Source organism: Haliaeetus leucocephalus, unplaced genomic scaffold, assembly GCF_000737465.1.
Source record: "Haliaeetus leucocephalus isolate CR32 unplaced genomic scaffold, Haliaeetus_leucocephalus-4.0 Scaffold214, whole genome shotgun sequence".
NCBI lineage: Eukaryota > Metazoa > Chordata > Aves > Accipitriformes > Accipitridae > Haliaeetus > Haliaeetus leucocephalus.
This window is the reverse complement of record NW_010972650.1, coordinates 72,734-99,127: the sequence shown is the minus strand read 5'-3', so window position 1 is coordinate 99,127 and position 26,394 is coordinate 72,734. Positions and strand designations below refer to the sequence as shown.

Below are 26,394 nucleotides of genomic sequence, written 5' to 3'. Positions count from 1 at the left end.
GGCGGGGGCCGGGGGTGGGGGGGGGGGTAGTGGAAAGCTGGGTCACCCCTGCCCTCTGGGGACCCCCAGCAGGAGGGGTGGCCGGTGGGGAGGCATCCTCCCTGCTCTCTTCCACCTTGGCCACAGGCTCGGAGCTCGGGGAACTGGCTCACAAGCCAGGAGGAGGCAATTTTGAACAGCAGCTGTGCCTTAAGAGCCCAGGACAAAGGTACGGCTTCTCACGGTGGGGACTGTCCCCTCCCTGGCATCTGGGACACTAAAGCCCTCTCCCCCCCGCCGTAGTGCCCTACGAGATCTACAGACCGGACCATTCGTGCCTGATCACGGTGCTGCCCGTCAACGCCTCGGTGCGGGATGTCTTGCGGTCCCTCGCCCCCCGGCTCGGCCGGGATGGGGAGCACATCCTGGTGAAGGTGAATTCGGCTGGAGGTGAGCGGGCTCTTCCAGGGATGCCACCATGCATAGGCTGCCACTGCGCCATGGTGACAGTTGCCCCGTGCCCAGCCAGGATCTGGCCCCTTCTCCATCCTGGCACCGACCGTCCTCTCTCCCGCAGATAAAGTGGGGCTGCAGCTGGATGCCGTGGGGGTGTTCACAGCGCTGGGGCTCAATGAGAGGCTCTTCGCCGTGAGCGTGGAGGAGCTGGGCAGCCTGGTGAGCACCGGGTGGGGGGGTCCCCAGGATGGGCAGCACCAGGCTGGCCCCCTGAGCGGGGTTTGGGGCTGCAGTGCTTCCATAGCAGCTCAGGGTTGAGGGTGTCCGTCCCTCCCTGCTCCTCTCCCCCCCGGGGAAGGGCTGGTGTTGCCCTCCCTGCTGCGGTGGCTAAAGGCAGGAGGGGTCAGGCATCCTCTCCTGCACACAGACCCCCCACCCCGAGCAACTGGGACCCCATGTCGGCTCCTCAGAGACCCTGGACCTCATCAGCTCCAAGGACCTGGCCAGCCATCTCACCGACTACGACTGGAACCTCTTCAAGAGCATCCACCAGGTAGGGCCAGCGCCCAGACTGCAGCGGGAGACACCTCCGGGGTGGCTTTCGGGATACCCCTCAGCTGCCGCCTTGGGCTTCGCAGGTGGAAATGATCCACTACATCGTCGGGCCGCAGAAGTTTCACGACGTGACCACGGCCAACCTGGAGCGGGTCATGCGGCGCTTCAACGAGCTGCAGTACTGGGTGGCCACGGAGCTGTGCCTCTGCCCCGAGGTGGGCAGGCGAGCCCAGCTCCTCCGCAAGTTCATCAAGCTGGCTGCACAGTGAGTGCCTCACCGCCTGCATCCCGGTCCTGCGAGGACAGAGCCGGTGGTGACCTTCTTGCCTGACTCTGTCCCTGCCTGCAGCCTCAAGGAGCAGAAGAACCTGAATTCCTTCTTCGCGGTGATGTTTGGTGTGAGCAACACGGCCGTCAGCCGCCTGGCCAAGACCTGGGAGGTAACCGCCTTCGGGCTGCTGCCAGCCCTGTGAGGTCCTCCGTGGTCTGCAGTGATGGATCGGGGTCCCCTGGCTTGGGCAGCGGGCAAGGGTGGCCCGGGTGCTGGGGTCCAGGCAGAGCCTGCACCCATAAGCTCTGAGCAAGGGAGCTGCTAAGGGCAGGGAGCGCATTTCCCACCGGGCAGGGGGCCAGGATCAGTCCCTGGGTCTGGTTAGACCCAGCCAGGGGCCAAAATACCCCATACTGGAATGGCAACGGGCTCCGAACATGTTGCTCATGGGCACCCGGAGCAGGCGGTGTTGCAGAGCCCACGGAGGTGGAATGAGGCGGGTGGAAAGCAGAAGGTTCTGGGAGAGCTGGGGGGGGGGTCTCTGGGGGTGGGAGAGCCGGGGTGCCAGCGCCGGTGACCCTCTCTCTGCGCAGAGGTTGCCCCACAAGATCCGGAAGCTGCATTCGGCGCTGGAGCGGATGCTGGTGAGCGCAGCCCCTTCCCTCCCCGTATCCCCCTTCCTGGTAGGGTTTGCCCCTGCTTCCCAAAAGTTGCAAAGTCACAGGGGTGCCGTGGAAGCGCTGGCCCCCCCACTTTTTTCCCCTGCACCCGTGGCAGGCAGCAGCCAGGGCTGTGTCCCCTGCCTGCCCCGCGCTGAGGTCCCGCTCCGTCCCCAGGACCCGTCATGGAACCACAGGGTCTATCGCCTGGCCGTCGCCAAGCTGAGCCCCCCCATCATCCCCTTCGTGCCCCTTCTCCTCAAAGGTGGGTACCTCAGCTTGGAAGCTGGCGGGCCTTTGCTGGGGGTGCCGGTGGGAATGGGTTGGGCTGGGGTGGCGGGGACCCCTTTGGATACATCCAGCCCTCCCCAGGGAGCAGGAAGCCAAATCTGATCTCTAAATGCCCCTCCCCAGACATGACGTTCATCCACGAGGGCAATCGCACGCTGGCCGAGAACCTCATCAACTTTGAGAAGATGGTGAGTGGGGCGGGTTGGCTCCCCACGGACCCCCACTTTAGGGGACCTGCTGTCCCCCCATCCCCTGGGATGCAGATCCAGAGCATCCCCGCGGCATTAGCGCAGACCCCCCAGCAGCCAGGATCCCTGGGGGGGCACGGGGCAGCTGCAGCCGCCGCTGAAGCCAGAGGGGACTGTGTTTTACCAGCCTGGGAGCAAAGTGGGGCCAGGTGACAGCAAGTGACCTTTGTGCATTGCCCACAGCACATGATGGCAAAGACCGTGCGTGTCCTGCAGCGCTGCCGGGGCCACGCACATGGTGAGTGTTCCCGGCTGGGGGCAAGGATGGGGCTGGGCACCAGCACTCCTTTGGGATGGGGCTGAGCTCCTGCTCTCTGTCTGCACCCAGCTCCGCTCTCCCCGCTGCGAAATCGCTCCCCGCACCGGCCAGAGGACCCCAAGGCCATCAGGATCTCCACATGTACGTCTGGGGTTTGCCCATCCATCCCCCACCCCTGCGCTGGGAGACCCCCACCCCTGCACTGGGAGACCCCCACCCCTGCACCGGGAGACCCCCACCCCTCGGGGCTACGTGGGGCTGGATGAGGCCAGCCCAGGGGAGCGTGTACCCACCGTCCTTGTTGCGGGGGGGGGTGTCCTGTGGGGACATCCTGAGGGCATCAGCCTGGCTACAGTGGGTGAAAACTGGTCCAGATGCTGTCGATGCCTCGGAGTACCCAGGCATGGAGGCTGAGCTCCCTCTGCTGAGTGGTGCAAGCCCGTGGGTTGCACGCTGCTGGCTGGAGGCACCAGTCAGCAACTCCTCGTCCTGAAGAGAGTCACGGAGTGCTTCCAGCATGTCTGAAGCACTCTAGTTGTTAGGGAGCAAGTCTGTCCCCGCTTGCTCCTGCTCCTTCAGCTCCAGTGGGTTCCTGGAGGTGATGGAAGGGATCCGTTGAGCTGAGGGAGAAGGGATGGAGGGGATCCATCAGCCAATGGAGGCGGGATGGAAGGGGATTTGTGAGCCAGGGGAGAGGTGATGGAGGGGATCCATGAGCTGAGCAAGAGGCGATAAAGAGGCATCCTCCAAGCTGGAGGTCATACAGAGGTTCGATGAGCTAAGCTAGAGGTGATGGAGGGGATTGAGCCAAGCCAGCAGCAGTGGAAGCGGATCAGTGCGTCAAGCAAGAGGCAGTGAAGGGGGATCCATGAAATGAGCCAGCGGTGATGGAGAGGGTTGGCAAGTTGAGCCAGAGGCGATGGAGGGGGATCAGTGAGCCCAGCCCTGATCTCAGCTCTCCCTGGCAGGCTCGGAGCAGTCCCTGAGCGTGCGAAGCCCCGTCTCCACCTGGGCGTACCTGCAGCACCTGAAAGCCATCGACAGCCAGAAGGAGCTGCTGCGGCTTTCCCACGACCTGGAGTCCTGACCGGGATGGACGGCCGGAGGGCTGGAGGGGCACCGGAGGAGGGATGCCGCAGCCTGTCTGCCGGTGGCGGGGGCAGCCCCGTGGCTCTGCTCCCAGTAGCACTGGGCACAGGGCTGTGTTGGAGCCAGCCGAGAGCAGCCTCTGCTCGGCCGTGCCGCCGGCTGTGGGCACCAGGTCTGGCACCGCAAGGCAGCCGGCAGCCCATGTCGGCTGCGGGCAGGCGAGGGCCATGGACAGCAGAGTGAGCAATAGAGGTATTTTTGTATGCAAGGCTGCACTCCCTTTTCTTCTTCATGCAGCAGCCTGGATTCACTCCCTGCACTGGCCCCGGGGGGAGGAAGGAGCCCTGGCTGCCCCCCGATGCTGCCGACCCTGGAGGTGCCAGGCTGGAAGATGCCCCTTCCTCCCGGAGGGACGTAAGCCAGAGCATCCCTATGAGCAGGGAACGCCACGTCTGTCTCCAACAGGGTGCAGACACCCAGGCTGAGCTCAGGGTCTGGCTCACGCTGCCCCACGGATCCTGCAGGCAGCCCCAGAGGGGACCTGCCCTTCCCTCTGTCCTGTGTGTCCCATAGGAGTTGCTGGCTGTGTCCCCTGTCCTGGCCTCTGGGAGCTCCGTGACCCCAGCAGCCACAGGGGAGGTATCTTGATCTTCCCCAGGACTGTTGGGGCTTAAACCAGCCCATGCTGCCAAACCTTGGGCTAATCATAACCTTCTCCGTGCCTCAGTTTCCCCACATGGATGGGGGCAGGACTAGCCACGTACAGCCGTGACGCAGAAGCAGGACAGCATCCCTCATGGAAGGAAGCTGTGGTGGCCTCGTGGTGGAGATGGTGATCTGCTCTGGCGGTTCCCAACCCACGCCCAGTTGCTGCTGGGCTGTGAGCAGGGGTTTGGGGACGATGTCTTTGAAGGAAGCAGAGCTGACAGACCCCAGGGGTGAGGACCACCATCTCTCCACCCAGAGCATCTCTGTATGCGCACAGAACAGTTTTAGCAATGACCTTCCCAACGCTCTGAGCAGGCCTGGATGAAGCTACGGGGTGCAGGGGAGATCGCAGCCCCTAAAAGCTCCCACGTTTGGAGGGTACCAGTGTGGGGGAGCCTTGCAGCCCCTGGCAGGTCCATGCCCCAGCTGGGACACCATGGAACCACAGCACGGAGCCACAAGCCAAAGCCCCCCCAGCCTTGCCCCAAGTATGGCTGGGCTACGAGGGGCCAGAGCACTGCTGCATTAATTGCTCTTTTCAGTCTCGCCATGCAGATGAATGGGTTGCTTAAAATAAAAGTCCCCATCATACCTAAATAATGTTTCAAGCTGTGCAGCCAGCTAAGAGATGGGATGTGGGTTCCTTGCAGCTCCCAGCACCACGTCCATCCCAGGACCACCAGTTGCCCCGCAATGCGAAGCCTGGCTTGGTGGTTCCCTGCAAGGCAGTGGGTGGCCGTGCTCGATGGGGACCACGTTTTGACACCTGGCATCTCCCAGGTTTCTAACTCCAGCCCCATGCATGGTCCCAGCAGCACGCGCGTCCAGGCAAGCCAGGGCAAAGCAGAGAGGCGATGGCAATTCCTTGGCATCTGGACCCAGCAGCCCAGACTTCCCGCAGTCACCTTTCCCAGGATGTCTGCCCTGAAGGACCAAAGGAGCCTTGAAATGAAAGAGCTTGTGCATGGGGAAGGAAGGGTTAAACCAGAGTTGCACATTTTCTGGGTGTTTCTGGGCCTGCAGATTACTTTCAGTCTGCAGGTTGGCTGGCGGGGTCAATGGATGTGTCTTGGGGCTTTCCCTTCCTCGGCTGCAGGCGGAATGCTGGCCCGGTCAGCTAGCTTGGCTGGAGAAATCTCCAGTCGAATGGAAAAGTTGACCCTTGTCTGGTTTTTCCAGTGCAGGCTGTGAAGAGCATCCCGTTGGGGAGCTCACCGCGGTCCATGCATGTCCACAGCCCACAAGCCTGTATCCTCCACAAGCTGTGTTTTCCCTAGGAGCACGAGCACAAAGGTCCAGCCCCACCAGCAAATGCCATGGAGCTGCAGAAGCCCTGTGATGTCCTGGAGGGTAAGGGAAAACCTGGAGAGATATTCTGGAAAAGGGCAACGAGTCCAGGGCGGGCAGAGAGGAGGATGGCAGGAGGGGATAGGGATGAAGCTCAGTGTTGGGCAGCCCTGCTCATAGAAACACCGGACTGTGCAAAAATAAGAGGCTGGATGCCTGCCTCCTTGAACAAGGTAAAGCCAGGGTCTGGACGAGGGTGTAATGCAAGGGGCGAGAGCTAACGGCATTGTTGGGCACAGGAGCAAGCATGGCTGCCCAGCTTCCACTCCTGCATCCCCAAGTCTGGGGCTTGCATCTTGGCAATTCCCTTCTCCTCTCCTCGGCTCTAATGCAAGAGCAACACGAAGCCAGCCCTGGGGTGCTTGACTCACCGCCCTGCTGCAAGACACCTCATGGGCGAGCACCCTGAACGGGGTCCCAGGGTTCCATGACAGCCGGCAACACTGTCGTTCTGTCACCAGTGACTGACACTGGACCATGCACGCACCTACCCACTCTTGTTCCTGGACCTGCAAACCTTGAGAGTGGGTGAGGAGAGGCAGGTTGTCCCCAGAAGCTCGGAGGGCTTTGGTGTTTGCAGGTCCAGCACTGCTTGAAGGTAGAGGTGGGAATAAGATGTGTTGGACCACAGGGGTATGCAAGAACGGCAGGCGAGGAATGCTCACACCAGCCCACCGGCTTCTGGAAGGTATGGCTGAGAAACAGGGACAAACATGCTGTTCCCACGTCTTTGCTGGTGGAGCTGACACTCCCAGTTAAGCCCAAGACAAAAGGCATCATCTTCCACGGTAAGGTTGGGAAAGTAACCTTCTGCAAGAAGAGACGGGCCCCACCTCCGTCCTCCCCCATGGTGGGCATCCAGCTCCCTCACCGAGAGCTGCGGGACTTGCTCCATCTCCAGGCACTGCAGCTCCTGCTCTTCCTGGGCATCTCAGAGATGCAAGACAGATGCACGATGGCTGCAGCCATCCATCCAACATCCAACCCCACCGACGTGAGCGCCTCACCCCCAGCAGGGCTTGAGCACAGCCCAAAGTTGGGGAAAGGTTGGCTTGCACATGAACCAGTTGATGGACTCAAAGAGCAGCCTCAGCACAGGGTGACACAAAGATGTCAGAAAAAACAAGGCTGCTGTCAGGGGGGACAGGTCAGCAGAGTCACCAGCCCAGGGCAGAGAGTAGGAAATGACTGAGGGGTGAGAAAGAAGCCAAACCTGGTCCTTATTACACCAAATGCTGGTCTCCTGTGCCAGCTAATGCACCCTGAGGAATTAAGGCTGTTGCAACGCTGCTGTGTCGGCAGGATGAATTGCAGGCAGCTCCTGCCTGCTTTGCTGATAGAAGTTAGAAATTGTCTCCCTTTGGCTCAGATGGTGTTTGGAGGTCAGTTATCACCGGCCGAGGTGGAGGTGCCCAGGGAGTGAACCCCTCCTTGGTGGGGAGAGCTTGTCCTGGACCTGCTGCTTCTGGTGATGAAAGCTTTGGGAGTGTGGCCGTCTGGCAGCCACCGTGGCAAGCAGCCCAGGAGAGTCCGGGACTGTTTAGAGAAGCTCCAGGAGCCTCCGGCTGGGGACTCTTCCTGGCTTTGCATCATTGCAAACGCCTGGCCAAACCAGAGGGACGGGGACCACAAGAGACCAGCCAGTATTGGAGCATCCTTTGGGGGTCTGTTGCAGGGCATGGGTGAGGAGGCAGAGAAGTGGCTGCTATAAATCATTTGGGCTTTGGGCAAGGCTTGTGATAAGGCTTCCTGAGAAACCTTGTCATCGTGTGAGGAGAAGCTGGAAACCAGCTGGTGCCTGTGATGGACCCTCAGGTGCAGCACCGACACATTCTGTTGGTCTCTTCGTTATTTTCCTGGAAAGACAAGGAAGGTCGATGCTTGCGGACAATACAATCATGCTCCCTGATGGATGAGTTGAAGTCAGCCCATGCCGGCTCTTGAGGCGCCATGGCTGGGAAGAGATGGGGAGATGTGTGGAAGAGCTGAACTTCCCCAACATCCTTCAGCAGCAAAACGGGTTGAGGAGGTTCCTTCCTGCTTGCCTCAGTGCACTGCTTTCCAAACCAGAGTGGGAAAACAGCAGTTTTTAAACCAACCTCCAGAAGGATGGTGAGTTAGGTCTGGATTATTTTCCTGATGCGGTTTTGAGTGCAGCTCCGTGAGCGGCTGAGCTGGGCAGCGGAGGGATGTGGATGGTGATCGGCTCATGGACAATTGCGATGCCCTTTTGGAAACAGGGAGGCTGTGCCACGGTTCAGAGGCAGCGTGAAGATGCCCTTGGAGGCAGGATGGGCGCTGACCTATTCCAGTCTGGTCACTCCCATGCCTTTGGGTGTACTGGTCAGCACATATGACACACTCCAGGACTGGGAACCAGTGGGAGCCAGGCCCCCTGCTTGGCTGTGGTAGCATGGAAAGCTGTCTCTCCTGCCAGATACACCAAAACACCCACCATCTGGGAACATCTTCTGCTGGGATGCACTGAACTGAGCCTGAGCTGGTCCCGCTGTGGCCAGCAAAGAGGTTGATGACCGTGCCAGGCATGACCTGAGCTCCCCCTCGGCATTACCCGCGGCTGTGGAGGCTCCCTGGAGAAGGGCAGCCCCACGCAGGGTGGGGATGCCCCAGCTCTGGGCTTGCTCCAGGAGTGAGACCACACTGGGATAGCCCACAAAACCTACTCCCTGAGCAGCCTCAACACTGAAGCCTGGCTTGTGGTTATGTCTGAGGGTTTCCTTGTGCTGCTGGAAGACCTGGAGGCTTCAACCAAGGCTGGTCTGTACTGTAAGTGGGGCACAGCCTCCAGAGACAGGAGCTGAGGAAGGAGAAATCATTACCTCCAATTAACTGGGGAGCAGAAAGTTGCCCCCAGTTAGCAGCAGTTGCACGGGAGCATGTGGCACATCACGGGATCAAGCTGTGGCACTGCTCACAGCTCCCATCTCTAATGGACCTGCTGGGCTCTGGATGGGCAAAGGCCCCACTGAGAAGCTTCCCCCGTGCTCCTCAGTCGCCCCTGGGGGTCATGCAAGAGAGGAGTGGAGCAATACTGGGATACTGGATTTACCAGCCCTCCTCCCACTCCGAGCAGCCTATAATTAAGCCGTGCACATAATGAGTTTTGCCAAAGTTTGGGTGCGGCCTGCCCGTGAAGTCCTCAGTGGCATCACGCTCCTCCCTCCCCTCCGCACCCCCAGGGAACCCACATATAGCAGGGGGTGCCAGGGAGCACCGTCATTCCCAACCTGCTCTCCGGGACGCTCTGAAACACCCAGCCTGCCGTCTACGGGATGTTGAAGACCTGGATCCTCCTTGTCGGGGCAGGAATAGCCCTGGGCTGCGTGTCTGGCAGTGAGTAATGGAGCTTTGCTTTGGCAGAGGGGCTAAACCAGCCAGTGCGTCCGATGGGAAGGGGCCAGCGCTTGGTTGAAAGCAGACGGTGCTGAGGGCGCTGCCGTAAGCCAGGAGCTCGGCTGTACTGGGGCAGCTGGTTCCTTGTGATGAAGGATCCAGCAGAGCTTCACAGGGGAAAGGGTGAAGGATGTTTTCATGCTGGAGGGCTTCCTTGAGCTCTGGGGAACTCGGCTGGTGACGAGGGTAGTTTGTCCTTCTCTTTGATGGGTGGAGGCTTCCCCCGGTCTTTATCCTTGTCCACCAGTTGCTTCCTGGTACATCTTGCTGAGCTTTCATCATGCAAGCCTGCCTTCCTCTGGCTCCTCCAGCCTCCTGTGCTGGGGGAGGACAAAGGGAAATATTTTTCTAATACCTTATCCACGATCCCTCTGTGGCTGCTGGAGGTGAGCAGAGGAGCCAGTCAGATGCAGTGGAATATGCAACATGAACTCAGGTATTTTGCTCTTCATGACTCTGCGGTTGTTATGAGAGGAGACGGGCTTGCAGAGATGATAAAGAACAGCTCTGTCTTTGAGGCAGATGCTGCAACAAGGAGTGGTTTGTGCGCATCAGGTTTTGGCTCCCAGTTGACCAGGATTCTGCGTGTGACTAGGTGCCTTCATTGCCATCTTCTTGCACAAAATGTGATCTATTTGCAAGAAGGGAGTTTCGTCACTTCTGACGCTGCCAGCAGGCTGTATCTGATGTTTCAGAAGCAGCTGACTCCCCTCAGGATTAATGGTGAGGAGTTTTGCAAGGCCACGGCAGAAGAGGAGCTTCTGCTGCTGCAAACTAGCCTTTGGGTTGCCCTGAAAGCAGGAGGATTTGCCATGGTCTTATCTTGTTTAATGCACGTGTGAAGTTATTCTTGCTGGAAGGAATAACTGGATTTACCGTGGCTGGGAAGCTGGGCAGCTTTGCTGGCTTGTGTTGTGGTCTGTCCTGGGCACAGGCTTCGGACCGGAGCTATCAGAGCATCACCCTGACGGACCTGTCTGAGCTGTAACACCTCCACCGTCGCTTATCCTCAGCTAGGTGGGACAGCGGTGGGAGATTTTGCCTGATTATCTCACAGACAGCTTGCACCCAGGGTTTTATGTGGTTTTGGGAGCCAGGAGCATGTAACTAAATATTTGGGGAGCTCAGACTATCAATAGCTCTTTTGTTGCAAGTTGATTTGTCCTGCAAATGGGCCCTTTTAGAGGCAGGGTTGATCTTCGGTCTGTGTTTGCACAGCGCAGCGAGGTATTGAGTCAGGCCAGGGACTCATGGATGCTGCTCTGACATGAGCTGTAAGTCATGTTCACGCACTAACCCAAGCTGAGAGCCACTGGGAGGGCTCCATCATGTCTCAGACATTTCCCAACACCTTGGTGAATGGATCTTCTCAGGAAACAGCCCATGTTTTCTCGAGCAAATCTTTTTTGGTGGAAATGAAAACGAGTTTATTCTTGTCCAAAATGCTGTGCTCGGGGAGGGATGGATCTGGCTGAAGGGCTAAAAATGAGAAAGAAATATTTGTCTGGCTTTTTGCAGCCAGAAAATATCTACTGGCTGGACCAGCCAAATATCGACTGAGTAGTCAAGTGCGAATGCGCTGTGCTGTGCACTGCTGGCCATGTCCTTCTGCTCCAGCCACCATCCCTTGGCTGCAGTGTTGCCAGCTCTCCCAGCAGCCCTTCTCTCCCCAAAAGCTCCAGCAGCCCCTCTAAACTTGACCATCACGAGTCGCTAACTGCTCCGCAGCTATTTAGGTTCATGCCTGCATGAAGAGGAGCAAACACCCTCCTGCAGCCGTCCCCCCTGCCCTGCTCACGCTCCCTGCAGCCAAGCCCTGTGGGAAATGGGGGGGTGCTGAGCTCACTCCTCCAAGGACTCTGCAAGGCTCTGGGTTTTGGCTGAGTCATTGCACACCCCAGTATTGGTGCTTTGCTGCGACACACTCCGGCAGCACGTGCCCCAGGACTGGGAACATCTCAGCGGTGACTTATGTGCAAGCAGTTCCTGCCTTGCACAATCCCTCCGGGACTGCTGTGGGAAAATGAGCCTGGATGCGTGATTCAGGGTGACTTATCCCGACTGCCGCTTTGGGAGTGAGAGGGATGGTGTCCTAGGGACAGGGATCTCAGCTGCCAACACCATCAGAGATCCAGACCTGGCTGCTCTGCTGCGTGGACTGGTGAGACTGGAGTGTCTGGACACCATGAGCATCACTCACCACCCAAACCATGGGACGCCCCTTCCCTCTGCAGCCCTTCCCAGTTCTCCTTGCATCAGTATGAGCAAAGGTGGGAATAAAGTAGCACCATGGGCATGTCACCTCCAGGAGCATCTCAAGCAACCCCTTCCTACTAACTCCCCTCTTGCTATAAAGTGGCTTTGCAGAAAAGGACCTGGTGGTGAGAAGCCAAATGGGAGTCAGCAGTGTGCCCTTGCAGCACTGTCAACCAGCCTGGGCTGGGTTGGCTGGTGGGGCAAAAAGGTTCTTCCTTTCTCATTGGCATGTGTGGGACCTTGATTATGTGACTCTGAAAAGCACAAATAATTTGGGTGAAATGCCAGACAACAGAGCAACATAGGTGCAGAGAGAAGCCAGCAATCATGACACTGGGAGGTCATTCTCATTGCTGCTGTATCAGGATTTGCCTTGAGGGCACATTTCGCCTGCTGGAGTTCGAGGCAGGCAACCCAGAGGTGTTTAAGAAGTTGCGTGATTGCAGGGTTGCAAGGGAAAGCACCACCCTTTCCTCCAGGGATCGCTTTGCAGGCTGGCAGCTTGGTTGGGACGTGGCTTCTCAGCACGTCCTTGGAGATGGTCACCTTCCTGGCTGGAGCAAAGGGATGCTGAGAAAGCCATGCCCGGGCTGCCCGCTGTTCCGTTCCTCCCGTCAGAAACTGATGGGCAGCACAGAGGATAAGGCACCTTCCCTAAGCACGCTGTCTCTTAGTACAAACCCAACATCTTGGTCCCCTACAGCCCTTCTTTGCTTGATGGCAAGTGTCCATCATCCATCTGAGACATCCTATTCAAAGCACAGCTTGAGTTGCTGCATTATTTTTAGCTTTGCCACCATCTGTAATAAAGCACATGCTCGACGACACATTTGTCATATAAATAGCTCAGGAAGGAGTTCCCAGTTTTCCCAGCATTACAGAAAGAGTGATGGTCATATTGCAAATAAGGGTGTCTGGAATGTGCCACTCCTCCTCTGGCCCAGAGACAGTGGGACCTGGGGCACTCCTGCTAAGCCTGGCATTAAAAGGGTGAATCAGAAGGAGCAATTAATAGTGGGGAGCCAAGAACATGTTTCCTGGTGTGAAGTGACCCTGACGTGGTGGATGACCACGGCCAAAGAGGAGTGACCCATGGAGATGTGCATCCTGAGGATTCAGCCAGTCAAAATGCCATCCCTAAAGGCTGACAAAGGATCCCAAATAGCTCTGGGGTAGGACCTTGTTCCTTCAGGCCATCCCAGGAGGGGAACGAGGGCAGAAGGAAGGATGGTCCCAGGTCGTAAACTGGCTAGGGCAGGGTGGTCAGTGCATCCTGAGGACCACGCTGTTGTTTCTGTCTCCCAAAGACCTGTACACGGCTCCCGACTCCTGCGAGGGACGCTGCGAGGAGCCCTACAGCGAGGAGGACGAGTGCCACTGCAACACCGAGTGCGAGAGGTACCACAACTGCTGTGAGGATTACTACAGGCACTGCCAACCCGGTGAGCATCCCTGGGTGACGGAAGGGGGTTCGGGGGGGCTGCTCTCCCCCTGAAGCTCCGAGAGCTCAGCTGTGGGGTGCAAAGGGGTTGCTTGCAAGCATGCGTCCACCCATGTTGATGTGGACTTGCGTGTGTGGTCCTGGGCAGACCCCAGCCCACATCTCCATCACCCTGAGCTCCTTTTCCTTTGACTCTGTGCAGGTGGAGAATGGACCAGGGAAGCAGCTCACACCCGCGGTGAGTAGCTCCGCTTCTGAGCAAGGGAAATAAACCACCACCCCGGTTTGTCTCCGTGCACCTCGGGGCAGCTCGCTCCTCTGCCCCCCGCGGCTCTTTGGGGATCAATGGCATCGGGGTGTCGTGCTGGTTTCTGGCCGTGTCCGTGCCTGTACCACCCCACCGCCAGCTGCTCCAAGCCACTGCGTGTCGTTGCTGAGCAGACGGTGCGGCGAGAGCCCCAGCATCGCCTGCCTGTTTACCAGCAGCGTTATCTCCCTTCACCAGAGCCAGGTGAAACAGGCAGGCACAAAGCAGCCAGAGGCAGGGGCGAGCTGGCGTTTGCGTCCCTTGGTCACCGTGCACCTAAAATGTGGGAGATCGAGATGGTGCTGATCCCAGCGGACGTGTTGCAAAGAGTGCCTGGGAGACGGGGACCAATGCTTCCCAGCTCACCCCATGCTTAATGAAAGGCTGCTGTGCCTGCAGCCCCGTGGCCAGCTCTTGTCCCCAGGACATGGGGTTGGTGAGGGTTGGGACCCCCCTGCCACCCCTGCACCCCTTAACCCTCCATGCTGAGCACCCGGCTCTCACGGCATCCCAGGATCATGACACCCATGCATCGATGCAGCATCAGGTGCTGCATCACCCTCACTTCTCATGGGCAGCTAATCTGCAGCCCCGGGAGCTGCTGCCTGCTCTTGCCAGCCTCCTGCCTCTCCTTGCAGAGGGTTTCTCCAGCAGCTGGGATGCCATCACCGACGAGGACCTCCTGCGCATCTCGGAGCAGCTTTACAGGGCGGATCACAACAAAGCCCGGCCGACCGACATCGCCATTAACCCCCAGTACCAGGCCTCCCCCGATGAGACGGATGACCAGGAGGACCGCTCCCCGCAGCCGTGAGTGTGCACCAGCATCCTTGGGGGGTGGCCAAGGGCCACCACGGCCGAGACCAACCAGCCAGGCCGGGTGCAGGGCTGGTTTTTGGAGGGGACCTCTGCTTCCCCTCTGAGCGCAGGATCTGTTCTCTCCTAGGCTCTACAAATACGTCAATGAGGAACTCTTCTCCAAACCCACCTACGCAAGCTTCATTAAACTGCTGGACAACTACCAGAGGGTGACTGGCAGGGAGGAGGACGTGACAGCGGAGGAGCTGAGGGAGCAGGACAACTTCCTCAAGGAAGTGATGAAAACCGAGCTGATGAAGAAACTCTTTGCCTTCCTCCACAAAAAAAGTGAGTGTGGAGCAGGGCAGGGCTGACAGGGGGAGAATGGGGTCCCTGGATGTTGGGCCTCTAAAAGGAAAGCCCCAGCTGGGTGGGAGATGACCTGGGAGGATGCAGACTGGAGGAGCATGGGAGTGGGCTCACCAGAGCTGCCAGGACATGGGAGAATTGAGCAGGGCAAAGCTGAATTGTTCCTGAGGGAGAGGAGTGGGTCAGGGATGGGGGGGAGTCCCGGCTCTGCCTCTCCCCGTGCTCCCATCCTGGGATGCTGCTCCCACCTCTCCACCTCTCCACGCTGGCTTGCCTGCAGACCGCTACGGCTCTGAGCAGGAGTTTGTCGCCGATTTGAAGGAGATGTGGTTCGGCCTTTATTCCAGAGGCGATGGTGAGCAGGACTCCAGCGGCTTCGAGCACGTCTTCTCAGGTAAAGCACACACCAGTGGGATGGGGGGTGCCGGGCAGTGCTGGGATGGGGGCCTCACCCCAGGGTCTCGCTTGTGTTTAGGGGAGGTGAAAAAAGGGAAAGTGTCTGGATTTCACAACTGGATTCGCTTCTACCTCCTTGAAAAGCAGGGCATTGTCAACTACTTCAGCCACAACTTCAACGGGCCGGTAAGTGATCCTGTGGGGTCCGCGGCTGGCAGTGCTGCACCAGCCGGCAGCATCCCAAATCGGCTGCATCCCAAATGGGATGAATCAGTAGCATCAGAGATGCTCACCCTGCTGCATCCCCTCTGCCTCCCTGTGTGGACCCTGGGATGGAGGCAGGGTGGGAAGGTCCAGAAAAGATGATGCAATGGGCAAAAGGGGCTCCCAAACCACAAGGGAGAGATTTGAGACTGGGGGCTCTGTCTGGCAGCCCCTCAGGCCAGCTGAAAGCTGCTCTGGATCTGTCTCTGGAGAGGACGTGAGGATGCCTGGCTTTGTATGCAGATGGGCTTTCCTTGAATTCCCTGCCCTGCTGCACCCAGAGCCAAGAGGAACTGGAGATCTGATCCCTGAACCCCCTTTCTCTAGTGGGACACCTACCCTGACGTGCTGGGGCTGCAGTTCAGCTGGGATGGCTTTTACAAGGAGGTGGGCTCTGCCTTCATCGGCTGCAGCCCCGAATTTGAATTTGGCCTCTACACGTTGTGCTTCATCGCGCGTCCCGGGAGGGCGTAAGTACCGTACCCGTCTGCATCCGTCTGTCTGTCCTCTGGCCGTGGAGCCAGCAGTGCCCTCCTGATCCCGATCAACAGCAGGGTCAGACCCTGAGCCCGGCACAGCTCTGGGGCATTGCGGGTGGGGAGGGCTGGGGATGGAGCAGCGCTGGGATGGGGATGCTGAGAGCATTTCGGAGATGTGATTGTGGGGCTCAGGGATGGAGCAGCACTGGTGTGGGGATGCTGAGAGCATTTCGGAGATGTGATTGTGGGGCTCAGGGATGGAGGAGCGCTGGGATGGGGATGCTGAGAGCATTTCGGAGATGTGATTGTGGGGCTCAGGGATGGAGCAGCACTGGTGTGTGGACACCAAGAGCACCCCAAAGATGTGATTGTGGGGCTCCAGGATGGAGCAAGGCTATGACACACGCTGTGTCCCCACAGATGTCACCTGAGCCTGGGTGGCTACAGCCTCAGCATCCAGACCTACCCCTGGACCAAAACCACCTACGGCAACGGCAAGAAGTACATCGCCACCGCCTATGTGATCTCGCCCTGAGGCTGGGAGGCGAGGGGTGACTGCAGCCCCGCTCTGGGGCCCTGGGCTGCCCCACGCCAGGGGCCCGTGGCACTGGTCAGGACTGGTCCTGCTGTGGGAGGTGGATGGCCATGCTGCAGGACCAGTGCAGGGTACTGGAGGGAGCTGGGCAGGATGGTGGTGGCCGTGCCCTGCATGGAGGCAGCAAGGGGATGGAGGCAGCAGCCTCAGCACCCCCCAGTCCCATCAGATGTCATGATCCCCAGTCGCAGCAGAAGAGCAGGGAGAAGGGAGGAACTTGCAGTGGAAAGTAGCACACCCGAGCGAAATAAATACTGACGCTGTATGGAGAAGTGTTTAATTCCTCAGTGCAGGAGCTGTGGCTTGCCATGCAGCCTGCCCTCTGCCCCATCAGAAGCTCTCCCTCCCCACCACTTCTGTGCCAGGGACAGGGCAGGTACTGACCCAGGGTGGGTGTTGGGAGCCCTGGGTGCTGCCAGGGCTGCATCCAGCCCATGGAGCATAGCAGGATGGGCTGCATGTCCTTCCCCTCTTGCTGCAGCCTCCAGTGCGCCCCAGTAAGTCTGGTGCAGCAAAGGACATGGAGCAAAGCCTGTGCCTGCGGTGATGATCCCACCACCGCTCCAGGAGTCCTGCCTGGGGTGGAGGAGTGGGTGGGGGGCTGCAGGGCTGCAATCCCCCCATTCCCTGCAGGCAGCTGGTCCTGCAGCCGCAAGGTCGTGCTTGCAGCGGCACTGCAGCCTGCCTGACAGGAGGGCACCCCACTGGGGAGCTGGCTCTTTTGGGGATCCCAGGGACAAGGGATGGCTGAGACTCCCCAGGACCGGGCACGTTAACAGACAGGACCCTCATCCTCATTTATCCCCACTGCTTCCAGGGAGCAGCCCCTCATTGCTGTGGGTCTGCTGGTGTGGGACATTGGATGGGTGGGCAAAGTGAGGTCCTGCCGGCCAGAGTCAGTGCCAACATCCGTGCCACTTACTCCTCCAGTGTGGCACCCAAAATTTGTCCCCTACCTTCCTTTATCCACCCCAGCACCCAGCTTGTCCAGATGCCGCAGGCTTGGCCTCAGTCCCTGCTGCCTCTGAGCCCTGGGGTGCTGCTTATGGGTCCTGCCCCAAGGAATTGCCCAATTTGGCGACCTGATGGCTGAGCTGCTGGACCCCCGGGTCTCTGTCCCAGAGGCAGCCTTTCCCTGGGGACCATCACAAGGAAATTAGGGTTTGTGGTAGGTGCATCCTCCATCCTCACCCAGCTGTGCTCTCTCTGGGGGCTGCGGGTCCCCAAAGACCCCCCAACTCCGCACCCCAAGCTGGGGCTGCTCAGGGCTCCAGGTGCTTTTCCCAGCACCGCGCTCTGGGGGACAAATCCAGAGCCCCCTTGGGCAGTGGGACAGACAGCTTGGCAGCAGGACCCCCAGAATGACCCCCACCGTAATCCATTCACCGCCCCCCAGGCTGGTCCAGGCAAACGATGCCCCACGCTGGGGAGAAGACCCCTGCCAACCCCATGGCTGCCTGACGCCAGCCCTACCCAAGAGCTCCCTGAGGCACTGGGATCCCATCCAGCCCCCCCATGCTCAGGCATGATTTGGGTAGGCAGCAGGCAGGACAGCCACCAGCTCCGGGCTGTTGCTTGCCCTCCAGCCCCCCCCCCCCAATCCTGCCTGTACCCCCTGTATTGGCAGAGCGGGCAGCAGCCGGGGTCCCAGGGTGAAGATGCTGCGCGGCAGCTCCCAGGCAAGACCGGGGAGATTTGAGCTGCCTGACAGATGGCCGGCTGCAACAGTTCCTGGGGAAGGGGTGGGAGTCCCCGCACCATCTGCCAGGGGTCACAGGTGACCCCCCAAACCCCGCCGCAGGGGAGGGGGGGCATGCCAGAGCTTGATTTATAGAAATGCACTGGGGAAGAGGCAGTTTGGGAGGACCCAGGATGGGTGCAGGTCAGCTCCCTTCTCGGCAGCGTGGGCATCGCTCTTCTCCCATGCCCGGGAGCCGGGGCGCAGCAGGGTTTGATTGCAGGAGCCATGGGGGGGGGGGTTAAGCTGTGGGTTCAAACGCTGCGGGGCAGCTCTGGGCCCTGGCCAAGGCGGCTTGTGCCAGCTGGTAGATGGTCTCACGGCAAGGCGGTTTGCAAGGGGCAGATCGCACGGGGCAGGGCACAGCCGGGCTGTGCGATGAGGATGCTCCAGGCACCTTCATCCTTGCTAGAGCCTGTCCTGAAGGTTTGCACCAGACCTATCAAGAGGCAGCGGGTGGTTGCTGCTCGCTGCAGGGCTGCACTGGCACAGGACCCAGTTTCTCCTCCTGGCTCTCCATCTCTCAACCCTCTCCCATTCCTGCCCACCTGTCTGCATCACTGCCAGCCTCCTTGATGCCAAACCTCTCCATCTAGAAGGATTCTGATGCTCCCAGGCATCACAGACAGTGCCGGTCCCCTGCCCACAGGTCGCCTGTGCCCCACAGTCACTGCCAGCCCCGTGCCCAGGGCTCAGAAGCTGCTTTTCCAGCACCCAGTTCTGGACACAAAACCTCGTAGAGAAAGGTCGTCCACCCTGGCCCAGGTTGCTGCCATGTGGTGGGTGTAGCATTGGCGGACTGGCCAGTGCTTGGACATGCTCAGGTGACACTGGGGAGCTGCTCTGCACTTTATCTGCATCTTTGGCTGCCACAAGCCATGGGAAGAGCAAAGAGGGCCAAGGTGGGCACTTTCTGGGTATCTGCTGGTCTGATGGACCCCCTGCCTGCATCCCTTCATGCTGTAGGGTGTGAGGCAGCAGCGTGCCAAGGGCAGGAGGTTCCAGGTCATATCCAGCCAGCCAGGCCAGGCAGAGCAGAGGAAAGCTAGCCATCAGCAAGGTTCCCCATACCCCAAACTCCCTGCCCGCTGCTGGCAGGGACACCACAGCATCCTCTGCAGCATCACCCTCCATCCAAAGGACCTCCTGGTCCTCCCCGGGGCCAGCACATCCCCCCGCATCTTTCTGCCCTCGGGTCCAGCTCCCAGGACAGGCTCCCTATGGCCAAGTGGAGCAGCACGGCAGGACCCTCTGGCTTCACCCAAAGTGTCAGGAAATCAAACAAAACGAGCAGAGAAGAAAGGGAAGGCCAGGAGAGGGGTGGAGAGGAGGGGCAGGTGTCAGCAAGCTGCCTCCAGCCATCTGTTGCCAGCTCGGGGACTCCAGGGCCCCCCCAGCTCTGCGCCTAACGGGGACAACACTCGCTCTCGGGGGGACACACACACACACCGCGCGGTCACATCCCCCACCTGAGCGCAGCCGCGTTGAAGAGTTTTGGAGGGGGATGCTGGCCCTCCCTCCATGGGGCTTGTGGACTGCCTGGGTGCCTTCACCGCAGCTGAGCTCATGGGGAGGCTTGAGTGACTGATGTCCCTCCCCCCGCTCCCTGCGTGGAGGGAATATTGGGATATCCCCTCGGCTCCCCCTAAAACTGTACCCCCTCCTTGCACATGGGAGAGGTGGGTACAGCGACCGCCTGCAAACCAGGACCAGGGCTTGGGCTCCTTCACCTGATCCGGGCCAGCTGGGACCAAAAACCTCCAGGCAGCATCGCTTTGGCCCTGCAGTGGAGACATTCCTGACTTACACCAACATTAGGACAGCTGGATCCCGGGCACGGCTCTGCAATTGAGATTTTTGAGCCGCTAGCACAAGGAGGGTGTTTTTTCCCATATTTTCCCTGTTTTTCCCATGCTGTGCTGGGCACAGGGAACCGGGAGGAGAAGAAATGAGAGGCTGGCCATCGCAGCATCCCTTCCCTGCCCTGCCAGCACAGGGGCAGCAGTGCTCCATCCATCCCTGGAGCCTAGTTTGGGCTTCCTACATCAAGTTTTATGCAAAGCCAAGATGAACCACACCTGGATGAGCCGGTGTGCAGACACTGGGGCAAGGAGGGCTTCCCTTTGAGATGCCCAGGGTGCTGGGAGGCATCCACAGGGCTTGCAGTGCCAGGCTGCTGGAGGCCAGGTGGGACACCCCGAACATCTCCCAGGACATCTGTGTGTGTGTTCCCAAATCATTCCCCTACCTCTGGGCAAGGTGAACTGCCCTGGGGGGAAGCTGGAGAGGTCCCTCGTGTTTTGAAGGAAAGATGCTGAAAATGGGTCCTGAGTGGAGGGATGCTCTATCACCCACAGGTCCTTGCCCCAGCTCATCTGCTGGGTCTCACACTTGGAAATAGCTGAGCTTTCTGAAGAGATCCCTCCAGGATTTATCCTGGCAAGGACCATGGCAGCCCAGGCATTACAACTGAGGGCTCTGGACAGCCACAGCCTCGGGTACCCCCACAAGCTCCAGGCCATTAGAGCTTTTGCAAAGTGAGGATGAAGAGGGTTACAGCTCCATCTGAGCCCCCGTAAGGCAAAGCTTGCTGCATTATATCCTAATCCGAGAGGCCTTGGGGACCGTGACTCTAAGTGGAGGCTCTCTAATCCCCTCCCGTAAACGATACGGCACTAACTACCCCGATGGGACTCTGGCCGCATCTGGTAGGAGAGCCTGCCGGGAGTGCCCGGCTATACCTTTTGCTAAGAGGATGAGGATGCAGAGGGGAATACGCTAAACCATTTATGCCGCGGGCACTTTTTTATCCACTGCGATCAGATGTCTGAGCTGGCAGGACGGGATCTCCATCTGGATGTATGGCCCCAGCCCTCGGCTTGCTCCTGCAGCCTGGGCAGCATCCCTCCTCACTGCCGGCCACTGGAGAAGCACCGCTGGGCTACTCCTGCAAAAAGCCTGGTGTGGATGCGGCCACCTCCCTTTTCCAGGGCTCAGCACCTTAAGGGGGGACAGAAATGCCCCCCACCGATGAGCCCCATGCTCTGCCCCATCCCCGGCACAGCTCGGTGCACAGCTGTGATGCTCAGCTGTATGGTGAGGGAGATGCTGTCCTGCATATGGGAAACTCCGAGGTGGCTCAGAAACCCTCTGTCCCAACCTTGAACGCAAGTTAACTGAGAAAATGACACAAAACAACGCAGCCCTTGCATGCATGGCAGAGTCTGTGAGCAACCGGCTGGAAGGGACCCCTGGGCAGCATCCCCATTCTCCCCCAGCCCACGGGGAATGCAGTGGAGAGGGGTCAAATCCTGCCATGGTTGGCGTAAGAGGCCATCCAGGGTTTAGGTATGGTAAATCCTCCTTTTACGCTGATTCATCCTGAGGACGAAAGGGGTAGGGGAGAGCAGAGCCCCCCCTGAGCAGCCGGGGAGGGGGCACAGCCCATCGCTGGCAGCTGGGCTGGGGGTCCACCCCGGAGCAGAGGTTAATGAGCGAGTGGGGCTGGGAGCTGCCGCGGCAGCGGCCGTTAGCCCATATGGACACGCGAGCGCCGGCGGCAGCAGCGGGGGGGGGATCGGCACGTGCCGGCGTCCTGCCCCGCGTTTGGGGTGGCAGGGCCCCCCTCGCCTCTTGCGCTGCCACAAGTCACACGAGATGCAGGGTTAGGTCATTGATGCCCCAAGCCGGAGCTGGTCCCCCCATCCCTCCCGCATCCCTTCTGCATCCCTCCTGCATCCCTCCCATCCCAGGGATGCTCTTCCTGTGATCACATAAATACCACCGGGGAAAAAGCAGGACCACGGCACGTCACCCAGGGGGTCCAAAACCCCACACAGCACAGAGGGTGGGAGCACGATGAGGACCGGCCGTCCACCCTGGCCACGGCACGGCCAGCGGGCAGGGATGCCTGTGCTGCCGGACCACAGCTGGGTCCGGCCGTTGGAGAGGCAAGCCGAGGTCGCGTCCGTTGCCCCTGAGCTTGGGCTAACGGCCGGGAGCCCGCTGGGCCCCCTCCGCACCTTTCTCTTTGCTCCCCGCAGGGACGCCGAGCAGCCAACTGTTCCCCGCAGAGGCTGGCGGGCTGCAGCTCGGGCTAATCCAATCCATCAGGGGGGTAATGAGCTATGAAAGTGCGGATTCAATTAAGGGGGATTGCGACGGAAGGCAAAGCCCGGCGGCAGACGGAGAAAGGAGCCCGCTCCCCTCTGAAAGGGTCCATCTGTGCCGCCGTGTCCCGTCTTTGTGCTCCCTGAAAGAGCCGGCGTGGCACAAAAGCAGCCGTGTCCCCGCCGGGCGCTGGCGCTGCATCAGGGTCCGGCGAATCCGGCAGCCCTGTGGGGGAAACTGAGGCACGCCATGGTTAAGGGAGTAGCTTATGGCACACAGGGCAGGGGTTGGAGCTCTCTTGATGCTGGTTGTAACTTCATTTGCAGGTGATTTAATTTTTTCTTTGTGAGTTAAGTGGGTTTTGTGCAGGGCTGCTTGCACAGGAGACCTCCTTTGAATAGCCCAGCCTGGCTGCTTGCTCAGGGCCTCATCTGGGGGGGCTGTGGGCAGCAGGATGAGCCCCTGAGCTTTGGGTTAATTCTCAGGGCTGGGCTGGTCCTGGTGCCACCTGCTTTTCAGTGCCTATCCTCTGGCCTGGGGGGGTGGAATTCAAGCTTTTCTGGCCAGGTGACATCTCAGTGTGCCCCAGCCTCCAGGTACCTCCAGGACTGATGCTGGCTTGGGCACCTTGTGGGCACATGGCCGAATCCAGCAAGCTTAATCCTTTGCAGAAACTGGTCTCGAGTCACCACACAGGAGGACAGCAAGAATCGGAGCCTCAGGGCTCACTGGGGTCCTTGCCTCAGTTTCCCCTCCAGGAAGGGCTGGAGAAGGTGGCAGTGCCCTGGGGGGGTGCGTGTGGGGTCTTCGGCACCTGCCTGCCCTTGGCTCACATCTCTGGGACTCCCCCTGCATCATGGGCTGGAAATACCCCCCGAGGCCTCTTCATCTGAGAGGCTCCTGCCTGATTACAACTTGGGAGGGATTGGGCCAGGGACGAGTTTAAAGACGGGATTATTCCTGTACAAATTCTGATTAAACCGTCCCCAAACCCTCCTGCTACAAGATTAAGCCGAGCTCTAATCTCGCCCGAGCAGCAAGACTTCGTCAATAACTCCAAATCTCTCCGCTGTTAGTTTATCTGGTGGGGATTAAGCTGGGAGGTTCCTGAACTTGTATTATAATATAAAAAAAAAACCCAACCCTGTGTGTGTGTGTGCTGGCCAGTGCATGACAGCTGCCATCTCCCACGTCTCAGCCAGGGAAGGGGCTGAATGAAACGCCCGGTGCCACCCAGATGCCAGCGTGGGCTCCGGGGATTGCCCAGGGCTGCCTGTCCCTGCCTGCACTGCTGCCAGTCCCGACAGAGCTTCTCAGCCACTGGGACGGGGCGTGCAGCCCTGGTCCCATCCCGCAGGCTGACTTTGGGATGTTCCAGGCTGCCAGCCCTTGCCGGGAGCCCAGATCCTTGTGTGCAAGACAGCGATGTGCTCCGCTCTTGCAGGACATGATTTACCACCCCAACAGCAGCCCGGCCGGTGACCGCAGCCCTCAGCAGAGCAGGCTGGGGGATGGCTGCTGGCTGGCACAGCTCCGGGATGAGCAGCCGCGTTCCCACGAGCTCTTCTGGTGGGCCAGGGGTTTTCTATCCCCTCTGCTGGAGCATCAGGGCTCAGGTCCAATTGACACCACAGGAACACCCCTCAAACATGATCTCTGAAGCTTCCAGACCAGAGCAGACAGTGGGAGAGGGGGGAGAATATTGAAGTGCTGCGTGTGGCATCCTCTGAAGGGACCTCGTGGTCCTTCCTCATCCCGGCCACCGGTCCCTGCGAGCCCAGCTGGGGTAAGACTGAGTTCATGGTGACATCTGCATCCCCTTCTCTCTGCATGGTCACGGCACTCTGGTTCCACTCTGGACACCACAGAGGGGCTCAGGAAGGAGAGGACTCTGCAAGAGGGTCCTTCTGCTGCTGGAAGCTGGCACAGGGTTAGTATTGCCCAGGTACCCATGGGTTCATCGGTCAGGGATGTCCTGAGACTCCCCAGAGTCCAGGGGAAGGGATAACACCTCTCCCAGCTGCATGACAGTCCCTCTTTATCACCCTGAGCTCCCCTCGGGGTCAGCCAGCCCCCCAGGACCTGTGCCAGCCCTGGGGTAAGACCATGAGGTCCCCCCCACCATGAGCAGGACCCTTTGCCAGCAGCAAAATCCCTCTGGGTGCCAGGAGGACATGCAGCACCTATGGAGCCAGCACGCTCCCTGGATCCCATGGCAGGGTGGGGATGGGGAAGGCTGGGAGAGCCGGGATGGCTCCCCCAGGCAAGGGATGCTCCGGCACTGGCCGCGGCTGGACCGAGCAGATGCCGGGGGAGCGTTTCCCCTAATCCCCTGGACCGGTCCCCGCTGCGTAAACACTCTGTACAGCTTTGCAAACAGATTGAACCGCGGCTGATCTGGAGCGCAGCAAAGAGCTTAGGGGCTCGGCGGAGCCAGCGCCAGGATTTGTGCGAATTACCCGCCCCGCACTGGTGGGAGGCTCCGGAGGAGCCAGCAGGATGGGGAGCCTGGTCCCATCTCCACCAGGCTGGATGTGGGAAGGGGACCTTGCCCTCCCCTGGCCTGGGTAGGGTGCAGGGGGTGTAGCAGGGTGGTGGGCAGCCACGGATCCCCGGTTAGATGGGTGAGGTGCAGCCTTGGAAAGCTCACAGGACACCACAGCCTGGGATGTGCTGCACTGCAGCTAAGGCTGGCCAGGCTCTTCTCCCAGGCATCCATCCCCACAGCACATCCAAGAGGATCAATCTCCTGTGCTATGACGTTGCCTGGTCCCATGCTCCAAGGACCCGGGTGGCTGGAGCTGCAAGCACACCACTCCAGGGCTTGGTGGGATGCTGGGAGGATGGACTGGAGGATGCTGGATGCTGCAGGGATGGGGACAGCCCATGCACAGGAGTCACCCACCTGCACAACCATGTCCAGGAGCAACAGCTTGGACTCATGGAAAGAAGAGACTGGTCCTGAAGGCTGCAAACATGTAAATGATGGGTTGGTTTCCAACACGCAGCGTGAGCCTGGGGGTCACGGCTTTGCACAAGCCCAATTTAACCCTCGATGCCTGCTGGGTGCAGGCAAGCTGCGTCCTGGCACATCCCATTTTCCCCAGGGTCAAGCATGGTGCCACCACGTTGATCCTCTTGGGGCCACACACGGCTCCTCTCCCACCGTCCCACACTAATCAGCAAGAAAGTTAGTTGCCAAAATCTGATGTCCCCAAGGGGGAAAAGACGATTAACTCAAGAATCAACAGTCTGATATTTCGGCTTAGTGGGAAAATCCTTGTGGTTTCCCAAGCTGGGCACATTAGGAGCTCAGTGGCTCACAGTGTTATCAGATTACAAACAATATCAGAATTACAGCTTTTAAATCTGGGGTTTAAAAAGACTTAGCAATTATAGAGCTCTGGGCACTCCCACCCCACTGTGGAAACCAGGGCGACTTGGAGTCAGGACCCTCAGAGCAAAGTGTTGCTCCCAACTGTGGTTTTCCCAGAGATGGGGAGACCCATTCCCTGGACACCACCACTGTTGACCAAGCCGTGTGTCCAACTGGTGCTGGATGCCCCAACCGCTGCCATGGTAATACCTCATGTGGGATGGGGGATGAAGCATCCCTCCCTTGGGGTCTTCTCCACCTGCCCAGGGAAGGACGGTGTAGGAGGTTGTTCCCAGCTGGCCTTTTCAGATCTGATGGTCATCCTTCACCTTGCACATTCCCCAGACGGCTTTCTCCTTCCAGTATCCTTAAATAAAAAAGTCCTGGTTTTCGGCCAGGTCCCCCAAGGATGGGGCTGGCTGCTGGGGTGCCAGAGAGGGTCTGGCTCTGCCATCCAAGCCGACCTCCACATGGACCCAGATGGAGACCTTGGTGGAGTTAAAGCAAAGCTTTAGAAGTCCGAGAGGTGTCCGGAGCTGTCTCTGCTCTGCATCCAAAACTGATGCTCACAGAGCTGGAGCATGAAAAGATGATGGACCATCAGAGGTTCCCGAGAGCTGCTCCAGCCTCCCTGGTCCTTCTTCCAGGAGAAAGAGCATCCTCCAATCCCAGCTGTGTCATCGTGTAGGAAGGGGAGAGTTTTTAACAAGGGCTCCTTTGTCCTAGATGCTAATTAGTCATCAAGGCTACCTAAGTGCAGCTGATGGACTCAGCTGCTGGGCACCACAGTGTTTCTGTGGGTCTTCACTAGGGCTGGTGAGAAGTGGGGTTACTGTCCCAGCTGCCCTTCCCAGCACCCAGACCCTGCCTGCCCCGTCCCCCTGCCCCGGCTGTGGGACCTTTCCCAGCCTCCTCTCACACTGGGAGGAGGTGGGGGGGGGGGGGGGCCAAAGGGGCCCCCCGGAGGGGGGGGGGGGGGGGGGCCACAC

The 26,394-nt window shown here is 59.5% G+C and overlaps 2 protein-coding genes across 2 annotated transcripts in view; both read left to right on the top strand.

Moving 5' to 3' along the window:
- The window catches only part of RAPGEF3 (Rap guanine nucleotide exchange factor (GEF) 3), a 13,984-nt gene extending 10,179 nt beyond the window's left edge, over positions 1 to 3,805 (top strand). Inside the window, exons 16-27 of the mRNA XM_010566559.1 lie at positions 127 to 208; positions 283 to 429; positions 557 to 654; positions 863 to 988; positions 1,074 to 1,255; positions 1,340 to 1,430; positions 1,855 to 1,905; positions 2,098 to 2,185; positions 2,335 to 2,399; positions 2,643 to 2,697; positions 2,788 to 2,859; positions 3,687 to 3,805. Coding sequence (XP_010564861.1) covers positions 127 to 208; positions 283 to 429; positions 557 to 654; positions 863 to 988; positions 1,074 to 1,255; positions 1,340 to 1,430; positions 1,855 to 1,905; positions 2,098 to 2,185; positions 2,335 to 2,399; positions 2,643 to 2,697; positions 2,788 to 2,859; positions 3,687 to 3,805 — 1,176 coding nt within the window. The remainder of the gene's footprint in view (positions 1 to 126; positions 209 to 282; positions 430 to 556; positions 655 to 862; positions 989 to 1,073; positions 1,256 to 1,339; positions 1,431 to 1,854; positions 1,906 to 2,097; positions 2,186 to 2,334; positions 2,400 to 2,642; positions 2,698 to 2,787; positions 2,860 to 3,686) is intronic.
- Positions 3,806 to 9,116: 5,311 nt separating this feature from the next.
- Positions 9,117 to 16,121, top strand: ENDOU (endonuclease, polyU-specific). Its single transcript, XM_010566502.1, has 8 exons — positions 9,117 to 9,204; positions 12,840 to 12,974; positions 13,919 to 14,090; positions 14,227 to 14,426; positions 14,728 to 14,841; positions 14,923 to 15,029; positions 15,435 to 15,577; positions 16,007 to 16,121. Exons 1-8 carry the CDS (start codon positions 9,156 to 9,158, stop codon positions 16,119 to 16,121), a joined length of 1,035 nt encoding a protein of 344 aa, XP_010564804.1. The 5' UTR covers positions 9,117 to 9,155.
- The last annotated feature ends 10,273 nt before the right edge of the window (positions 16,122 to 26,394 follow it).